The sequence below is a fragment of the Octopus bimaculoides genome, chromosome 2 (assembly GCF_001194135.2).
Source record: "Octopus bimaculoides isolate UCB-OBI-ISO-001 chromosome 2, ASM119413v2, whole genome shotgun sequence".
Taxonomy (NCBI): domain Eukaryota; kingdom Metazoa; phylum Mollusca; class Cephalopoda; order Octopoda; family Octopodidae; genus Octopus; species Octopus bimaculoides.
Window position 1 is genome coordinate 128133696 of NC_068982.1, and position 21060 is coordinate 128154755.

Here is a 21060-nt window from a genome sequence, read left to right on the forward strand (position 1 = left end):
TTTTTTGCGGGTGGCACATGAAATGCACCATTTTGAGCGTGGCCGTTGCCAGTACCGCCTGACTGGCCTTCGTGCGGGTGACACGTAAACGCACCCACTACACTCTCTGAGTGGGTGGCGTTAGGAAGGGCATCCAGCTGTAGAAACTCTGCCAAATCAGATTGGAGCCTGGTGTAGCCATCTGGTTTCACCAGTCCTCAGTCAAATCGTCCAACCCATGCTAGCATGGAAAGCGGACGTTAAACGACGACGACGATAATAATCCCTTGAAGTTGATGACTATTTATAGTGTGACAGAACAAAAACATATTTTTCTATTTTTACTAATATTGACTAGAGAGACAAACTGCTGGTACAACATCATGACATCCCAAAAGGATTCTTTTAGATAGATATACCCATATATTCATTTGATGGTGTATCCAAGTAATTCTTTCTAATTATTTTGTTCACATGGACATTGGCCATAGCCCTAGTAACTTAATTTGTCATTGAGCACTCTCAGTGTATAAATACCTTCTCTAGTTGAATTAACAGTATTTTGCTCTAATATACAATAATTTTCAAGCTTTAGAAAAAGAGACATAATTATCCATAGCTGAACATTGGCTGCATTAATGATATTCTTACTTTATTAAAAAATTTGACTTCCTACTTTAATTGTACTTTAATTGTGGTCATAGAATCTAACAAACATTGTGGAACTTGGATCCTTTCCATACTAAGTGGTAATGCTGTGTCATTTGGTACTGTTCTAATTCAAGTTATCAAAACTCATTGTCCAGTTAAAGTACCACTTATTATCAAGGCTTAAACCAAGTGTTAATGGAATTTGAGAACTTTGAAGCTATTTTCATTGCATGATCTTTGTTCAAATGTGCAAAACCATCACAAATGCTTCATTGGTGGCATTTCAAAAAAAAATTCATGAGTTCAATTCAGTAGGATAGAGTTCAGTTTAGGAATTAGTAACATGAAAAACATCCAGCAGTAAAAATACTGTCCCAAGTATACTCATCGCTGAGTAACCCTTGATAGCATTGAAAAACATGTTAAACAAATGAACAAACCAAGCAGGCTTTGTAATCTCTTATGACTAGAGAGTTCTGGGCATAATGTATTACAGGTGTGCATTAGAAATACTTGCTCCACTTTGCTGCTATCACTGTAGCATCTTGGTGCGTGTTACAGAGACTCTCAGTGAATGAAGAGAGAAGTATAACTAGCTCTCCTGATTCTATGGTTGATTTTTCTCTAGCTGCAAGGTGATCCAGCAGGCTTTGTAGTGTTTAGCTTGCAACTGAGATTGGTTGTTTCTTAGAAACTGTAAATGCTACCCTTCAGTATTAGCACTAAATATCGTTGAAAAACTTGCCCTATCTTTTAGTGATACTGAATCTATCTCTATGTATAATAGGATAACAGTAGAACTTGTGTGTAGTCACCATACTGCATATTATTGTGCTACCCAAGCTCACTGTTGGAGAATAAAAGAAGCTAACTCATTAGATCAAGAATACCAAATAAATATGTAATCTCAGTTGGGTGTACATTTCTTGGAGGGATTTGGTGTCTCTGTTTTCTAAAGGACCTCAATTTTCACCAATAAACACTGTACCATTTCAATTACCTGACATCAGAGCCTTATGTGAAGTTTATAGGAGTCTTTATTTTCATTTACTGTACATGCCTCTTGTAACTTTGTCTAATGCATATTTTCATAAAGTTCAGCATATAGGTTGTGAAAAAGTATTTCTTGTATTGTATTGTATTCATTATGCAAGCTTTCTGAATTCTGAAGTGCTTGTATATGTTGTAAAGCTCTGTTATAGCATCAATAATGTAAGGTTGGTCATAGACTGGTGAATTATTTTTCAGGTGGAAAATAGATGTAGAATGCTACGTTTGTCTTTGAATTTTAAAGGAGTAAGGCCTCTTTCCTTCTGTATAGTAATTTTTCACCAGATGGAACAAAAGAAAACTATAAAATTATTTGGATATTTTTCCTGAAATATTAACTCCATTACATGAGTTCTGTTCCCTGGAGCTGCCTCGTAATGGCAGTGAGAGAGAGAGTGGAATTTTATTATTTGTATCAAAAAGTAATTTGAGTTCCTCAGGATAAAATGGAGGAAGTGCTATTATGACAATAGTTTAGAGGCTTATTCCTGAATATCCTTTTGATATTCTCTTCAGTTCTTCATATTATTTAATCATTTATTCTCTCTCCTCACTCTCTGTCTCTCATTGAAGATATTCAACACACTGTTTACCAGCCATGAGCTCTCTTTATATCTGCTACCACTCTCTTAAATACCGTAGATATCCTACACATTCAGGCTCAGTCATGTTGGCTTTTCTTATCCATTAGTTTTTGCCTTTAACTTTTATTTCCTGTTGTTGTGCTCTCATCCTTTGCTTCTATCATCCAGTTATTTCTCTTGCTTCAAGTATTTGATTTTCTTCCATAGTAAAAATGATTTAAATGTAGAGTGCAAATAAAATTTGCTGTGCCAAAAAATTTTCAGAAATGTTAAAAGATAATGTAAAAGAGGAATAAAATTTGCAATGCTAACAATTTACTTTTCCTAATACTGAATTTGAGTAATTATTGAAAAATGATTGAACCTTGCATTTGTTCACAAAAAATAATGATTTTTAACAACTATTTAAAAATATTAGATTTGTTTACCCTTTGTATTACAAAAAAGTAAAACTCACTTTTCACTCAAGCAAATGCTTTCATTTGTTTGCTAAGAAAAAACACTTTTCTCCTTGGGTGTGTTGTTTAACACTTTGGTTACCATATTTCCATTGATATACTTTGCCCTTGTCTCAATCAATTTTGAAAATAATTGAGAATTTCATAAAATAATTTTGTCACTATTGAGGTGGTGTCTGGAACACAAATTAACACAAAATTTTGATGGAAGTTTTAATTTAGATCACTTTGAAACAGAAAGTTTGCATCTTAGAATTAGAGGTGGTCTCAGGTGAGTTGGTACCAAAAGGGTTGAATATAAAATTAAGTATAAAATCTGTATTCTTTTATTCTTTTACTTGTTTCAGTCATTTGACTGCAGCCATGCTGGAGCACTACCTTTAGTCGAATAAATAAACCCCAGCAGTTATTCTTTGTAAGCCTAGTACTTATTCTATCAGTCCATTTTGCTGAACCACTAAGTTACAGGGATATAAACACACCAGAATTGGTTGTCAAGCAATGGTAGGGGACAAACACAAACACACACACATATATATATATATATATATACATACACACAATGGGCTTCTTTCAGTCTCCATCTACCAAATCCACTCACAAGGCTTTGGTCAGCCTGAGGCTATAGTAGAAAATACTTGCCCAAGGTGTCACACAGTGGGACTGAACCTAGAACCATGTGGTTGGAAAGCAAGCTTCTTACCACACAGCCACACCTGCACCTGTAGTGCAAAATTTACAGAAGTGTCCAAAGATAATAAAAGAATAAGAAATTGGAATACCTACTTTTGATCGCTAATATTCAATGCTTTATTTCCAAGATCCCATAAAAGTATAAATATTTACTAAGTCAAAGGATAAGGTGTAAGCTTTCTTTGCAAAAAGACAGTGTTTTCTTAGTAAATGAAATCATTAAAGAATCAGTTTTTTCTTAGAAAATAAGCTGTAAAGAATGAATATAATATGCAAAAACTGACCTCGCCTGTGCTCATATCACATAGAAAGCACTCTGTCCAGTCTGCTGGGCAGTTAGTATTAGGAAGAGCATCTGCTGCAAAAACCATGCCAAAACAGACACAGAAGTCTGGTGCAGTCTGCTGCCTGGCCAGCTCCTGTCAAACCGTCCAACCCATGCCAGCATGGCGGGCAGATGTTAAACAATGATGATGACAGGCATGGCTTGTAGTTAAGGAACTCACTTTGCAGCTACATGGTTTCACGTTCAGTCCCACTGTATTGCTCCTTGTGAAAATGCTTTCCACTACAGCTGTAAGTCAACCAGTGCCTTTTGAGTGAATTTAGTAAAAACTGAATGAAAGTCTGTAGTGTGTCTCTGTGTTTGCCCCACCCCCACCCCACCATCACTTCACAACCATTGTTACTTTGTTTACATCTCCCATAACTTAGCATTAGTGGAGGCGCAATGGCCCAGTAGTTTGGGCAGCAGACTCGCGGTCATAGGATCGCAGTTTCGATTCTCAGACCGGGCGTTGTGAGTGCTTATTGAGCGAAAACACCTAAAGCTCCGCGAGGCTCCGGCAGGGGATGGTGGCGAACCCTGCTGTACTCTTTCACCACAACTTTCTCTCACTCTTTCTTCCTGTTTCTGTTGTACCTGTATTTCAAAGGGTCAGCCTTATCACACTGTGTCACGCTGAATCTCCCCCGAGAACTACGTTAAGGGTGCACGTGTCTGTGGAGTGCATGTTAATTTCACGAGCAGGCTGTTCCGTTGATTGGATCAACTGGAACCCTTGATGTCGTAAGCAATGGAGTGCCAACAACAACAACTTAGCATTAGAAAAAGTACCAGACTTAAAAATAAGTACTCAGTTCAATTTTTTTTACTGAACTTTTCAAGGCAGTGTTCCAGCATGGCCACATGACTGAAACAAGTAGAAAATAAAAGATATTCAATAACAATAGTCAAGTAACTACATCGTGGACAGTCAAGAGACAGCTACATAGCATTAAGAGTTCAGTGTGATGAAAACATGGGTAAACGGGCAAAAAGAAAAAAATAATAATTGAGACATTAGTACTCAGAACATACAATTCAATTCTTATTTAATTGTGTTTGCATGGCATTGTGACTTTCTTAATGATGGAGTTGAACAATTGTTGAAAGATATTATTGAATCTGTTTATCATATGTACTAAATAATAATGATGGGTTTGTACAATTATTTTAATCCTTTTGATACCAACCCGGCTGAAGAATTGAAGTCTTCCACCAAACCTTAGTCACAATTTATGTTCCTAACTTAATGATAACTAAGTTATTTTACTAAATTCTTTGTTATATTCAAAATTAATCAAAAGAAACACAGAGCATCTCAACTGAAATACGGTAACAAAAGGGATAAAATATTGGAGATAGAAGGGCTGGCAAAGAGTAAGAGAGACTTAGACACAGAGAGAGAGAGTGACAAAATGAGAGAGTGAAAGAGGAGGGAAGACAGAGAGACAGAGAGTGAAGACTCCATTTTATTGTGTCTGACATTTCTATGAATATTGTAGGTACAGTGTGTGTGCATGTTTATGTTTCCTGAGTCTTTTCATGTGAATGTTGTATTCATGTGGAAAAGTGTGCTGGTCCATGCATTGTGTGAATGTGTATGCATGTGTGTATGTTGCATTCCTTCATTTGTTTATTTAACATTTGTTTTCCATTGCTAGCAAGGGTTAAACTGGGGCATGCTTGAATGTACATGTGACAAGGTTTTTTTTATGGTTGGATGCTCTTCCTGTCACCAATGATTACCTGTTCTTCAAGTAAAAGAATTTAATTCCTGAAGAATTGAAAATTGCAGAACCGACAGATGGTTTGTTGACAGGAAATATCAACAATCACCACAAAGATGCATCCATGCCACAATTAATGATACTCCCACTTGCAGCTCAGCTAGAATCTCTTATGTCACAGTCTGTAGCATAACTTTTTTTTGGAAGTTGAAAACATTGGCATGTGAACAAAACATTGGACTGACTCCTGTGCAGGTGGCATGTAAAAAACACCATTTGAGATTTTTTTATTTACCCACAAGGTGCCAAAAATCACCATTTGAGCGTGGCCGTTGCATTCGTCCACAATTTCCACATGAACGCCTGACAGCATCTACATTGCTTGGTTTTTGCACTTGCAAAGTTGTTGTATCTGACTTCTTCCTGCAAGAATAGCTTCAAATTTTCTACCCTCTGCTAAGACATCTTCAAGTTTGTAGTCTTTCTCCTTTCCAAGCAGCTCTTTTAGGAAGGCTTCAATAGGAATTGAAGCAATCAGTAACTCAATGATCTGTTGTTCAAGCTCTTCAAACATATTTTTTTTGCTATTGTCGTCAATTGTCTCATCATGCTGCTGTCTACATTCCATCAATTTAAGGCAATGTAGTCTCTGAAATTGAGGTTTGTCTTGACTTGTGCTTCGAATAATTCCCACAGTTTATTTGGGTTTTTTTCTTGTCAGCCTCTGATAAGCTAGATGCATTCAGACATTTGAGTTCTTCATTTCCAGTGCCTCTCAATATTTTTAATGCTATTTTCCTTGGTTCTGTAACTTCCTCCTCTTCACAATGATGTTTTGTTTGAATATTTGCAGGGCTTCAGCTACATTGTCTGTGTGCCACAACATTTCAGGAATGCAAGATGTTGTATTATTATTGTTTTCCTTGTGCAACACAACACCACGTGATTTGGTTATTTTCTGTGGCACAACACACACTGTGTAGCCAATATGATAACAATAGTCTTGTATATAAATCTGTAACAATACCTCCAGCTAAACATGTGTATTCCTGCAGTTTGTCACTGTGTATCCGTTTTCCTCTTGTTCTTTTGTTTTGTGTCACATCGCATCCAGTGACAATACTGGTACATTGGTAGCATTGAGCAATGTTTAATGATAATAATGTGCTGGTAATCCGATTATTTTCAATTCAATATATTTATCTTGTTTTACCACTGTCACCATATTGTGCCATGCAGGAACTACAATAATGCAATGCAGAGTAGTTAGTTGCCTATTCGACTGTCATTTTCCCAGCCACTGAGCTGGCCACCTAAGTACATGAAACTAAGTACATTTAGTTTCGTGTCATTGCAACAGAAGCCAATGGTGATTTTATTGAGTAAATTTACTCTTTAGTATTTCAAGATATTTTTATGTAATTTTGGTAAATAGATCTATTAAAATGAGTTGTCAGTGTTATCTTCATTTTTGCGTAATTTAGATGACAGTTTATTTACCGCACCCTGTCTGTATGTGTATATATATGTGTGTGTGTGTATACACACACGCACACACACACATACAATGTATTGGGTTGGCAAGAAAGTTCCCGCCGTTTTTTAAATTCTAGAATTTATTGCGTTTTAAAATTTTGGAAACTATTTTTTTCGAGAATTCTATTTTTGAATCATTTTGGAATCTATTTTGTTTTTTTCTAGTTAATTTTAGTTAATTTTTGTTTATTTTCAGATCATTAAAATGGAATGTCAAGTTAAGAAAAATGAGCATTTTCGACACCTCCTTCTTTTTGTTTTTAATCAAGGTTCTAAGGCTGCAAAAGTTGCTCGCAACATTTGTGCTATGTATGGAGAGGGCTCCATAGCTGAAACAACTGCTCATGATTGGTAGACCAAGTTCAAAAATGGAAATTTTGACTTCAAAGACGCACCTCATTCAGGCTGTCCAATTGAGTTCGATGAAGAGTGATTAAACCAACTTTTGCATGTAAATTCTTGTCAAACGACAAGGGAACTGACTGAGAAAATGGAATGTTCCCACACTGCTTTAGGGAAGCATCTTCACTTGATGGGAAAGGTTCAGAAGTATGGAGTATGAGTTCTGCATGTTTTAAGTGACAACAACAAAAATCAACGAGCCACAATCTCCGCTGGCTTGCTTGCACGTCACTGCTCAACTCATGGACACAAGCAACGATTTCTTTACTGAATCGTTACTGGCGATGAAAAATGATGCCTGTACATCAATATGAAGCAGTGTAAGGAATGGCTTAGCCCCGGTAAACAAGCAACACCATGTGTGAAACAAGATCTCCATCCGTGTAAAACGATGTGCATATGGTAGTACTGGGAAGAGATTATCCATCATGAATTGCTTGAACGGAACCAAATGGTCAACGTGGAACAGATGGAACGGACTCAGCACGGCTATTCAAGAGAAAAGACCTAATTGGTAGCATGGAGTTCTTCTGCTGCACGACAATGCCTGCCCTCATATCGTCAATATGACCGAGGAAGCCATTCAAACGCATGGCTGGGAAGTGCTGCTACACCCGCCGTATTCTCCTGATTTGGCACCAGTGGATTTCCATGTCTTTCGATCTCTTTCAAATGCTATGCACAGAGTTTCATTCATGCAGAATTGAGAGCTTGGTTGGATCAATTTTTCAAGTCGAAATCGGGTGATTTCCACCAACAAGGTATTGAATATCTTGTTGAACGTTGGGATGAAGTTGTAAACAACAAGAGTGAATACATTTTTGATTAATTAGTTGTTATTTTTTATTAAACCTTTAAAGAAATTTCAATTTTAAAAAACAGCGGGAACTTAGTTGCCAACCCAATATATATGGCATGGATTGAATGGATCTCATTTACATATACTCATGAAACTATGAAGCTCTTGACCCTCAATTCCCTTTAGTAAGTTTCTATTGATTCAAAGTAATAAATTCTGTGCGACAAATAACTCTATTAATTGATAACAGTCTCTATTGAAATAAATAAAACTTCTGCTCACTGCTGCTGTATGGGCTTTTTAGAATGTCATTTTTATCAATTGAAGTATTCAGTATTGAACCTTAATTCCACTCACTCCCTTATTCTTTTATATCGCCAACATCATTAAAGGTAGATTGAATGCTACACAATCTCATATTTTTCCCTTATAATTGTATGGCTTAGTTTCTTAATAAGAAATTTGTATCAAATACTTGTGTCAATGTTTGTATGTAATCTGAGAGCATGCCATCGTGCTTCCATTTTATCATTAGGATTTTCACTTTTGTTCTTTTCACATTTATTTACCAAACATCACTGTCAGCACTAGTTTGGAAATGTTTTCGTTCTGTTCTTACTCTCTCTTTTGTTAGCGTTGCATCTTGGTCTAGTAATAATATTATATCATTGAGGTTTTATGAATTGAGCACTTTTCTCATTGTGCTTTTATTGGATTTTATTTCCTGTTATTTGTTGCCCTTGTGTTTTTTGGATCTAGTTAGTATACAATAAATTGCATTTGGCATTCTCACTGGCCACTGCTTGGACAAATTTTCACCTTCCTCTGATATTTATTGTATTTTTAACACGGCATGTCCATTAGAGATATTACCTCAGGACAAATACTGCAGAAGCTGGCCAATGGGTAGTGTGAATTCATTGAGTATGATACATGGATGGCTGTTGTAATTCTTTATACACTTTTTAATTGTAGTTCTTTTCCCTGTGCATTGTTTTTTACAGAAATAATGATTTTATTTTTCAAGATTTGTATCTATTTTAATCTTTTGCCAACTATTTTTTGCCTTCTTTAAGCCAGAAGTCAAACTTTTGAGCATTACTTCTAAATATATCAACATCAATTATGGGAATACCTACTCCTTCTAGAGCGATTTCTATTCCCTTCTTTTCTCAGTTTAAATCATATTATTCTTGGATCATTATACCACATTATTTTCTAGTCATTTCATGATTTTTAGAGACACTGTTGTTTTCTGTTTCATCTTAATTCCAAAATGCCTCCTAAATTGGTATTTATGATTCATTATTTTATTTTACCTTTCCTTGCGTAATTCTTCCAACTATTATTATTTAATCACTACTTCCATCTCCTTGAGTCATTCACCTAATTGTTCCAATTTGGTTGCCTGCTTACATTAAAATTAGGCTCTCTCTTACAAATTATTCTGTCTAAAAGTACATTTCAGAACTATTTACTGTTCTTGATACCACAGATGCAATTAGGGTGTATCTTATACTGTCATTGAATCTGCTAGAAACAGCAATCAAATCTCTTTCTACTTACACCTCACTATCTTTAAAAATAGCAAAACAACACATTGGATAATATATTCCTTGGTACACTGTGTGTAAGGTGGGAAGGTTACAGCTGGCATACTTTTAGTGCCTTGCTTGATTAAAGCCAACCTTGGGCTAAAGAACAAGTATTAATCTTGCACTTGTTCATTCTTTATCAGAGCTGTTACTTTCAACTTAAGTTTCAACTTTTAAACTGGATCTAGATTGTCATCATTTTCATTGTTGTCATCATTTTCATTGTTGTCATCGTTGTCATAATCATCATCGTCGTCTACTTTTCCATGTTCACATGTGAAAGCAAATTGAACCATCATACAATCATTCATTTATGTCTTTGTTACAGATGCACCAAAGCCAATACAACTAGTCTCTTTATTCATTACTTTAAATCAGTCTTAATCAAGCTTTGACAATTATTTTTCATTATATTCTTCACTCGTAGAACAATTCAATTTTTCTTTCTTTCTTATTTCGTCTTGTTTCTCCATTTCATTTTTCATGCAACATTCTCCATATAATATATTCTCTTTTAGATCTGAAAGATACTTTGGACTATTGTATCATCAGTGTTTTCTTCTATAGCAAATATCCTAACACTTGGTTTGATCTAATTCATTTGTAATTTTATTTATTCATTCTTAAATGCTGTTGCTGTTTATCAATAATTAATTCTCAATTTGCGTTTCCTTTCATCAGTCATGTAGTATTGTCTGCTGCTCTCTTTCACGCCAGACACTATCTTATCTTTATTATCTCCATTAATTTCACCAATCATTTTATCATTATTCACTGGTTCATTTTCTTTGATTATTCTTAATTTCATATTCCAGCAGGAACAATACTTTATAGTGAAACAATAAAATATTCAAAATACTATAAACTATGAACCCAATGTATATTATACTGACAATTATATACTCTATGTTGACATAGTTTATTACATAACTATGACTAAACCAAATATATCATATCTTACTTATAAGATATAACAAATTAATTTAGCAAATTATTACATATTTCATACTACATTTCATTTGATGTATTATTATTATCGTTATTATTTCTTTTAATATTTAATTCATTATAATTCTAAAATCATAATCATAAATGATAGATCATTATTGGCTGGTGATCTCATATTTTGGTAATCTCTTACATCTTGAAGTTTATTTTATTGTTTTTATAATTCTCTCGTAATTAACCTTCAAAATAATTTTCCAGATAAAACTATTTTGTTGTCCATAGTTCATATTTTTTGTTGAACTGTTAATATAAAATCTGGTATTATAAGCAGCAGGTATGCTCTTATATTTAATCATATCTAATAAGATTTAAAAGAATACCAAATATCTTTTTTAACTGTATACTCTCTTAAGTACAACTTGTTAACCATATTGATAGAGAAAATCACAACATGTTATCTAACTGAATATATGAGAATTACCTCTTACTGATAGAATCACATTTCTTTTTCTTTTACTCTTCATAATATTTTGTAGATTATTTCTTTTTAAGAACCAAGTACTGAATACTTCAGTTATTGATTATATATTTCAATAACAGTTAATTAACAACCTCCAGATAACTAGATCAAGTGAAAATGTTTTTGTTAATTAAGATTGAACTTTTTTTTTCACTTTGGTGTCAGGCATTTTTGCTAATTCAATCCATTCTAATTGAATATATTCTATTATAACTCATATACAATATCTACTTTTTAATGAACCATCAAACTAGGCTTCTTCTTGTGCTTATATCATTTTAGGTTATGTAACTAATGTTGCTTATCTTTTCTTATTCTGATGATCTTCAAACTTCAAGTTGTTTCAATTTTATGACTTGTCAAGTAGTCTTCATTGTGTTTAGACCATATGTTATCTTTCACTTCACACTTGCCAGGATTGTGAAATATATATATTTCAAATTTTTATATTACATTATTAATATAAAATTCCAGATGTCTGAAAAAGTATGTTAATGCCAAAGGAAATGAAAATGATTGTGACTTGTATTATGTTTATGTTTTCAATATACCTTTATCTAAAGTTTACACACTAGACCATGACTTTGTTTATTTAATAAAGAAATATTTTTGTTGAATTGCAAAGAAAATAGTTTAAGGATACCTACATATTTTTCTATACTAACTTTTCATTGCAGAAAAAATCAAAATGATAATTTTACTTAACATTATTTACATTACTGTCTGGCAGAATGAATTATACATAAACTAGTTACTCTAGTATTCAAAATTTTAACATTTTATCTCTGAATTCTAACATTATTTAAAAAATAAACTAGTAATTCATGGTATGGTGAGTATTATTAATCATGGTAATTATGTGTGTGTGTGTGTGTGTAAAATTCTTAAGCATACTTCAACATGTATATTTATAAGCATTTGTTAGGTTTATCTCAGTAAGAGAAGGAAAATAAAATTTTAGATGAAAGATTTTCAATGTTCATTTTTTACCATTTTTTTATGAAATAAATATCTGAAAAGAACTATATTTTCACTATGAATATTAAAATTAAATTTTTTTAAAAGAAAAGTACTGGTGGTTGACAAACATTTACAAATCTTCCTAATATAAAAAGGTTTCTTTTATTTGGCTTCGGTGTTAAAGTTCTGATCACTATATGTGTATTCTGTGAATTTAAATTTTGATCAAATAATCACATTGTGAACAAGTTTGTCTACGTTTAATTCTTTGAGATCTGATAGTAAGTAAAAACCAAGAGTTTTAGTAGTTAGTTGATAATAGTTCAAGAGTTTAAATACAATCATCAGAATCTATACAAATTTGCAGCCTTTTCAGTCTTGTGAGTCTCAAAACCTGTTGCCTTCATGTAGAGTATAAACAGAACAACCCCATTTCAGCCATCCCTTTATAATCTCTATAAAAATTAGTGTTACCCTCATAATAATAGATGGAGTTGGCCATTAAGAGTGTGTAGTGTCTCATTGACTGTTAACTTTCCAACTGATAATCCACTACACTAACAGTTTTGTCAAACAGTAGAAACATCCATTCATTTTCTCTGTCGCTATTTCTGGAAGGATCATGAGGTAAGAGCCCTCAAGCATCTCTTCTATTGGGTCCCATCAAAAGCAATCATCATTACACTTTCTAACTGGATTCTCGAGCATGACCAACTGGAACTATGGATATTATCCATCCATCTCATTCATAGTCTACCCCAAGTCTCCTAACACTTGCCTCAGCTTGAAAACTCTATCTAACAATACTTTCTCCCGGGGCATTCTAACCATGTGTCTGTTGTGTCAGAGCTGTGACCTCTCACTTAAGAGAAGTAGGGATTCAACCTGGAGTGACTCCCTAATCTCAGAGTTACACATCCTGTTGAGTAATGTTACTCCAGAGATCCTTTGGAAGAACCCCATTTTAGCCACTTATATTCACAATTGCTCAACCACAAAAATGTTATCTGATATTTACCATGAAAATATCAAATGTCAAAAAGAAAACTGATTTTCCGCAGAAGGTAATTTTGTCCCTCTTGCACAGATCAATATTGATTGCGATTTTAGCTAAGTAGAGCCTGAATTTTAAATTCAGGCCATTCTTCACACAAGTTCTCTAACAGATGATGAGGAAATGTTCTGGAGTGTAATCTTCTTGTCAGTAACCAGTCATTTTAGATGTATACAAAGTTTGTCTCAAGCTAACATTATGATACCTTAACAACGCTAGTTGAGGTAGATAAAGAATAATTCAGTTGTGAAGGCAGCTTTATCAACTGAAATATTCTTCACATGCAAACATGCATGCATTAATATATAAACATATTCACTGACTACTTGCTACCTTGTTTTTTGAACTGTGACATTTGAATATATTATCTTGAATATGCAGGCAGCCTAATACTGTCTTTATGTCTTTATAATATAAACTCAGGATAGAAAAACAGTGAAAAGGAAAACAATTTCATTAATTCATAAGACTCCAACTTATGTCACTTGTTCTATTCTTGTTCTGTAGGCATTGTTTGATTTTTCATTGTGATCCTTGAGTTAATTTATTGTAAATAAACTGAAAATTTGAAATATATTCGATCTCCCTAGGGATAAGAAAACACTACTAATTTGCAAAGTGTATATGTAATAGTGCACACACACACACACAAACACACCAAAACTCAAAAGTGTGCCATTACAAAAAGAAGCTGTTGATCCCTGTAGATAGGTCATTGGTTCAATTCTCGATAGAAGCATTGTGTGTGTGTATATGAGAGAGAGAAGTTATGCAGCTTGCATTTTCTGTAAGGTATCCAGTTGTTAACTTCCTGTTTTATCAAATGGTAATCAAGGAAATGAAAATATTTTGAAAAATTTTTTTCTTTTAATTTTTATATTTGGTTTGCAAGATTCTTTATGTGAAGTGGTGTGTTGAAATATTTCTGGTTGTATCTCGAGATGGTCATGATGCCAGTACTAAACATACAGAATGGCTCTTTCACTTCTTTATTTTTCATTTGTCATTTGCTTAATCATTTAACCAATTAACTAACTGATTATCTGATTAACTGTTCAATCAGTCAGTCAAACAGTTAGTTTTGTCAAAGTCCTTTCATCACCATGTGGAAAACCTCATCAGTGATATGCCCTATGACTTAATTGTGTAAACACAAGTTCTTTAGAGGTATTTGTAATACATGTAAGCAATGTTATGATGAGCATAATTGTTTTTAATATTTTGCATTTAAATTGGCTTAGAATTGGAAGATTTGAAAGATTTCTTTGGTTTCAACTATTTTGGACCATATATCCACTAAAATTCTTTCACCAATAGAAACTATTTTAAAGTGTATAAGAATATATGCCATTGAATATTAAAATTTTTATGGTATTCATGATCCTAGCTTGATTATACCAGGATTAAAATAATCAGTTGAACTGGCTGGAGGCTTTTAAAAATACTAAATGGATATTTATATTGACAACCTATTGAATTGAAAATTATATTTTCTTAAATATTTTTTTTTTTACTTCTCTGTGTATCATTTGCAAATAATTTGTTTATTTTTAACCATGTTTTATATGTTTTGATATATTTTAGTTATCATAAATATAGAAGGCTATTTTACATTTTAAATAGACAGGTTGTTCAGTAAATGCATATTATAAACAAATTTCTTAAGTGTTCATTTAAAATGTATATCTTGTGCAGGCATAGCTGTGACTGTATGGTGAAGCTGTTTGCTTCACAAACATGTGGTCTTGACTCACTGCATGGCATCTTGGACAAGTGCCTTCTGTAGCTTCAGCTGGCCAGTGCCTTGTGAGTGAAAATGGTAGATGGAGATGCATGCATGTATATGTGTGTGAAGGTGCATGGCCTAGTGGTTAGGGTGTTGCACTCAAAATTGCTAGATTGTGGGTTTGATTCCTGGACTGAGTGGTGCATTGTATTCTTGAGTAAAACACTTCATATAGCCCTAGTCTACTCAGCTATAAATGGGTAACCCTGTGATGGCCAGTGGGGATGTTGGCCTGCTTGCCTAGACAGCAGGGTGGCATCATTCTAAGGCTAAAACAATGTGAAGCACATTGGGACCAGCAATGTATAACAACATGCGATAGTCTGGTCAGTACCAAGATACTGTGATGTGTGTGTGTGTGTTTGCTCATGTTTCTGTAGCTGTCCTTTACATACTCGAAAAAAACTGTTTGTTTAGGTCCTCTAATTTAGCAGTTCAAAAAAGGAAGATCATTAAGACAGGTACCAGACTGGCATCAATAAGTTCAACTAAAATCTTTCATGGTAGTGCCCCAGCATGGCCACTTTCCAGTGACTTACACAAAATTATTGTTCTTCATCTGTTGGATTTGACAATACATTCCTTTAAGGTTAAAATTTAATAGGCACTACAAATGGCTCTGTTGAATCAATCAGGCCTCTTTCATCAAATATAAAAATCACCTTTATTTAGTCAAAATAATAATATTAGCCATTTTCATTTTAGCTGTTTGTACATTGAACTCTTTGAAATGGTTCAATAAACAAAGCATGAAAATTCCTAGAGCATGTCAGCCTAAAGCTTTGTAGGAACTTATACTTGATAAACATTTTGTTTTATATTGAGTAGATAGATAAGTATGGATAACTGATTGTCCGAGCATTCATGACTCACTCAGGAAAATGTGTGTTTAAATCAGTTTGAAATTGCTGTATTATTATCATTATTATTATTATAATTTTTTTTTGCCATGTCTGCAAATAAAGTTGTACAGTTGTCTAAACATGGAAAATAAATATCCAGTCAATGATAAATATAGAAATAAGCACTTTGCATTGACTGTCAATGCCTTTCTATGTTATTGAACATTTTTCAATAGAAATATGTTGGTTTCACATCCCGATTAATGGTGTTCAAAAAACTGCATACACCATGCAGTATTTGAAACTATTTTTTCCCCCTCTTTGTATTAAATACCACAAAGAATTCAAAGAAAGTGACATTTTGGCATTTTCTGGATTTTTTCTCTCTCATTTTCTTTTTCTCCCCCCCCCCTCCCTCCGCAAAAATTAATGCTTATTCCAAATCTCTTTGGATTTGTTTTTCTTAAAATTTCCTGTCTACCTGGTGTAAATACAATTCAAACCTAAATACCAATCCTATAGTAGTTACTGTTTCAAACAGTCAATAAGCTTAGTTTTTAAAAATGCACATTGCAATATATTAAAAATTAATGCATTACAGGATAATTTGTATATTGAGTTAGGCTGAAAGAAAACAAGCAAAGAAATCTCCATTAACCACAAAATGTACATTGGCATTAGATATTGGCAACAACTATAAAGTAATATTGGTGATTAAGACTCTTCACTTTAAAGATGTATCTTGCTGTTTGTTTTTTCTAAAGCACTTCTTTAAGTGAAAGTTGGATAGCAGCATTTGATGGAATTAAATGTTCTATAAGTATTGCGATATAGACGTTTTTAGTCTACTTGTAATACACATAATGTATAAAAAGCATGATCACATCTCTCTTTCACTACATTCTTTTTTTTTTTTTTTTGCAGTCTATGGTTAATAATAAATGGTTAGCAATGCTTTAGGTAAAATCAATTCTGTGTATGCACACACACACATGCATAACTATTATGTGTCATATTTCTAGGGGAAAGAATGGAGACTGGTTGGTGTTCATGCCTTTCGTGTGATTACAGCTTGCTAACACTTTTCTGATAATATAAATGAGAGATTCGTTCATTTGTTTGTTTTGTGTGTATGTGTTTGAACTGGAAAAAAATACCTTTTCAGGCAGTGGGATACATGTGAACGGAAGGTGGGGGTAGCATCCAGTCTTGTTACCACACAATGTGGCCAAAACTCACATAATACCAATATTTTTTTATAAAAACAATTGAACTAGCAGACATATTTGGAAATGTGAGGTTTTGTATAAAACTAAAATGTGGACATTGCTGCCTACCCTTACATTATTTTCATCTCCGTGTTTTAATATTCTTGTATAATGCTCAGTATTTAATATATTCAGAATGAATTTTTCCTAAGCTCTCTTTCTGATGGTTTGGCTCTTAGTATCTAATCTTAATAACGTTTATATTTTCTTGTTGTTTTGTAGATAGTTTGTTGGCCTGTTTGTAATTATTTTGTTTAATTACTAATAATGAAATAACTTTGTTGCTATTAAGCTGGTATTTGAAACCTAAATTAACCTGAAATTTTGATGGAAGATTTTAATTTAGATCACTGTAAAAGCAGAAGTTTTAATCATAGAACCAGTTGCAGTCTCAGGTGAATTGACATAAAAATGGTTAAATATACTATTTTAAACTATTGATAACAGTATGCTAGGCTGGATTTAGACTATTTTGAGTACATTTGTATAAATGTGATATTGTTCATTTACGATTGTTTCTCTTACTTTTTATTCATTCATGTCCATATTCTCCCTGCTATCATGGGTTAGATGCAGACTTATTTATTCAAGGTAGCAACTTTAGAACTGGATGTCCCTCCTGCCACTAACCCTTTCCTATTTTCAAGTGAGGGATTTGTTTTTATTCTACTGACAGTATTTGAATGTACAGAGTGATTTGTCTTGACAACAGGGAATGCAAACTCAGAGTCAGTATTATAAGCCCATCTGTAAACTACCTCAATTATAAACAACCCATTTGGCTCTCAGTGTTACTTCAAGTCCAGCCTCATCAGTCAATACCAGAATAGCTCATTTGTATTTATGGTACCCATGATATAAGAATCAGAGAGAGAACAAGGCTTCTACAGAACTACAGTGCAGATAAACTGATAAACTTGTACATACCAGTCAGGGAGGTTTGAAACTAACCCATCTTTGCGACCAATAAACACTCTTATCTCTAATAAGAAATGTATCACATCCACATAAATTAATAAGCTAGTAATTAATTTTTCAATATTTGTTTTTGTTATTTATTTGGACTTTTTTTTTTTTTCCTTCTCTATTACACTTTTATAATTTTTTTCTTAAAGAAGGAATTTTGTATTTGCTATCTTTTATTTACTTCTGTCAATGGACGGCAGCCATGCTGGGCACCACCTTAAAGGGTTTTAGTCAAGCAAATCAACTGCAGTACTTATTTTTAAAGCTTGGTACTTATTCTATCAGTATCTTTTGCCAAACCACTAAGTTATGAGGATGTAAACAAACTAATTGTTAGGAGTGGGTTGGGTAACAAACACAAACACATATATATGATGGGCTTCCACACAGTTTCTGCTTACTAAATTCACTAACAATGCATTGGTTGGCCTGGGGCTCTAGAAGACACTTGCCCAAACTGAAGTTGCAAAGCTAGCTTCTTAGCCACACAAACATACCTGTGTCCATTGGTGCAAAATTATTTTCTTTAAAAATTTGTTGATGGCTGGCTAAGCTTAGTTTTCTCAAACAGATATGTGACATAGTAACAGTTAAACAAACAAGGCAGTTGCTTTCTTTTCAACTATATCCTTACCATATTTTCCTTAATTAGCATAAACTTGAGAATCTAAGAAAATTAGTGCTGATACATGCCAGTAATATTTAGTAAAGAAGAGAATTTTAATGAGCCATGAAGCTCATTAATGCCATGATGTGTGTAGATGATAATGTTCCAGTCCTTGTTTAATAACTTTGTCTTGAGGTTTTTAGAAAATAATGATCGAGGTCTTGTTTGGGGTTTTTTCTTCATCTAAGAATAGAAAAGAATCAGAAAGAAAGAAAACGGATGATGTTGTCATTAGGGCTGGAGGAAAGTAAAAATAATAGTTTTCTAGCATTAGAAGTTTGAGAGAAATTTGTGGGAATTTAATTGATATACTGACAAGGTAAAGAATTGTTTAATTAGCTTATGTCTAACAGAATTGTTATTGTTGCTTTGTAACCCTAGGATAGCCCTTGTTGAGCAAATGGGCTGTGTCTGCTGAGGACATGCATAGGCTTGAAAGAAATTAAGCTGGTATGATCCACTGGGTGTGTAACGTCAGTGTGCATACATGACAGAGTGTAAGCACCCTGAGAGAAAAGTCAGACATAAGAAGCATCAGACGTGGTGTGCAAGAGGGATGACTGCACTGGTATGGTCATACGTTGTGTATGGATGACGACAGCTGTGTGAAGAAGTGTCACACCCTAACAGTGGAAGGAATCTGTGGAAGGGGTAGACCCAGGGAGACATGGGATGAGGTGGTGAAGCACAACCTTTGAATGGTGGGCCTCACAGAGGCAATGATAAGCGACTGAGACCTTTGGCGATATGCTGTGCTTGAGAAGACTCAGCAAGTCAAGTGAGATTGTAGCCATGGCCGATGCCAGTGTCGCATAACCAGCCCATTTAAAAGTATCCTTCAATTGTCGGGCAATATGCTGTGCACTTATCTAAATTCAAGTCTCTTTATAATTGCTTAATAAGGAAATAAAAGGGCTCTACACAGTTTTAGGGTCAGATTTTAGATGGCTTAAATATACTTGTGCACAATAATTGATATGTCCATGTATATAGTTTAAAATGTTTTATATTATCATGTGAAAATAATCTTAAGCCTATTTCTTCACATGAGCATAAACTTGTTTGGTTGTAATATTTTGTGATTGTAACTAGACACAGCAATCTTTTTGTCACCTGAATGTACAGCTGGAAGTATCTTTATTCAACATGTGTGTATGTGCGTGCGTGCACACATGCATTTATGTGTGTGCATGCATGCATGTTTTTATAGGTGTTATTTAAGGACACAGTTTAAGTATAAAAGAATTTCCTAATAATGAATTAATAGTTAGGAGTACATTAAAGACTTGCATAAGAATTTAGTTTATGCTTAGTAATTATTAAAGAAAAAGAATGCAATTTATAAGTAATTAAATTTATTAATCTTCTATTTAAACATATAGCTTACTTCATTTCATTGTTTTTTTCTTTCCATTTTTGTTTTTACCATTGTAAAGCAGTTGAAGCAGATAAGAAAGAATACCTAATACAACTTGATGTCAAATATAAATATTGTAAAGCTAGAATATTTCAACTGCACATGTTAATATTTATTTATTGCAGTTGATATAAAAAAAATGTTGATATCATATTATGTTCTTTCTTGTATCAAGAATCTAATATACATATTCTACTTTTCAGTGTAATACAATAAAAGCTTTAAAATAATGCCAGATAGAATTTTGGTTTATTATTGATTTTATTTTAATGATTAGAGTACTTCAATTACACACTTTGTTTCATATTCATTACATTTTTATTATTCATTTATTAATAATATTTATTAATATCCTAAATCTGGTCAAAATATGACTTTCGTGAATTTTCGAAAGCTAATATATGAAGAAAGCATCTGTAAACAAATTTTCAATTTTCTTTAAAAGGAGCAAGAAACCTTTTTTTTTTTTTACATGTTAATTTTGTCTATGTTCTGATTTAAATGACTTAACAGCTGTTGTGTCTTTATTTCTTTCAGATATTACATTAGTTATTTGTAAATTAAACAAGCAAATGTATTTTCATATTGTATGTGTATATGAGTAAATACAAATATAGACACACACATGTATGTATATATTTGTATAAGTTGCATTATTTCAAACAAGTGAAAGTGGAATGTTCAATATAGCATTGTTGAGAATATGTCTTTTGTTGAAACCAAAACTTGAGTTGCGAGACAAATTCAGTTTGTTTCAATAAAAAACTATACATACACACACGTGTTTGTATATGTGTATGTATATATATATATATATATATATATATATATAT

At 33.3% G+C, this 21060-nt stretch overlaps 1 protein-coding gene across 1 annotated transcript in view; it reads left to right on the forward strand.

Moving 5' to 3' along the window:
- The window catches only part of LOC106874304 (ankyrin repeat and IBR domain-containing protein 1), a 304438-nt gene that overhangs the window by 258947 nt on the left and 24431 nt on the right, over nt 1-21060 (forward strand). The window contains exon 14 of the mRNA XM_052965880.1: nt 8036-8166. Coding sequence (XP_052821840.1) covers nt 8036-8166 — 131 coding nt within the window. The remainder of the gene's footprint in view (nt 1-8035; nt 8167-21060) is intronic.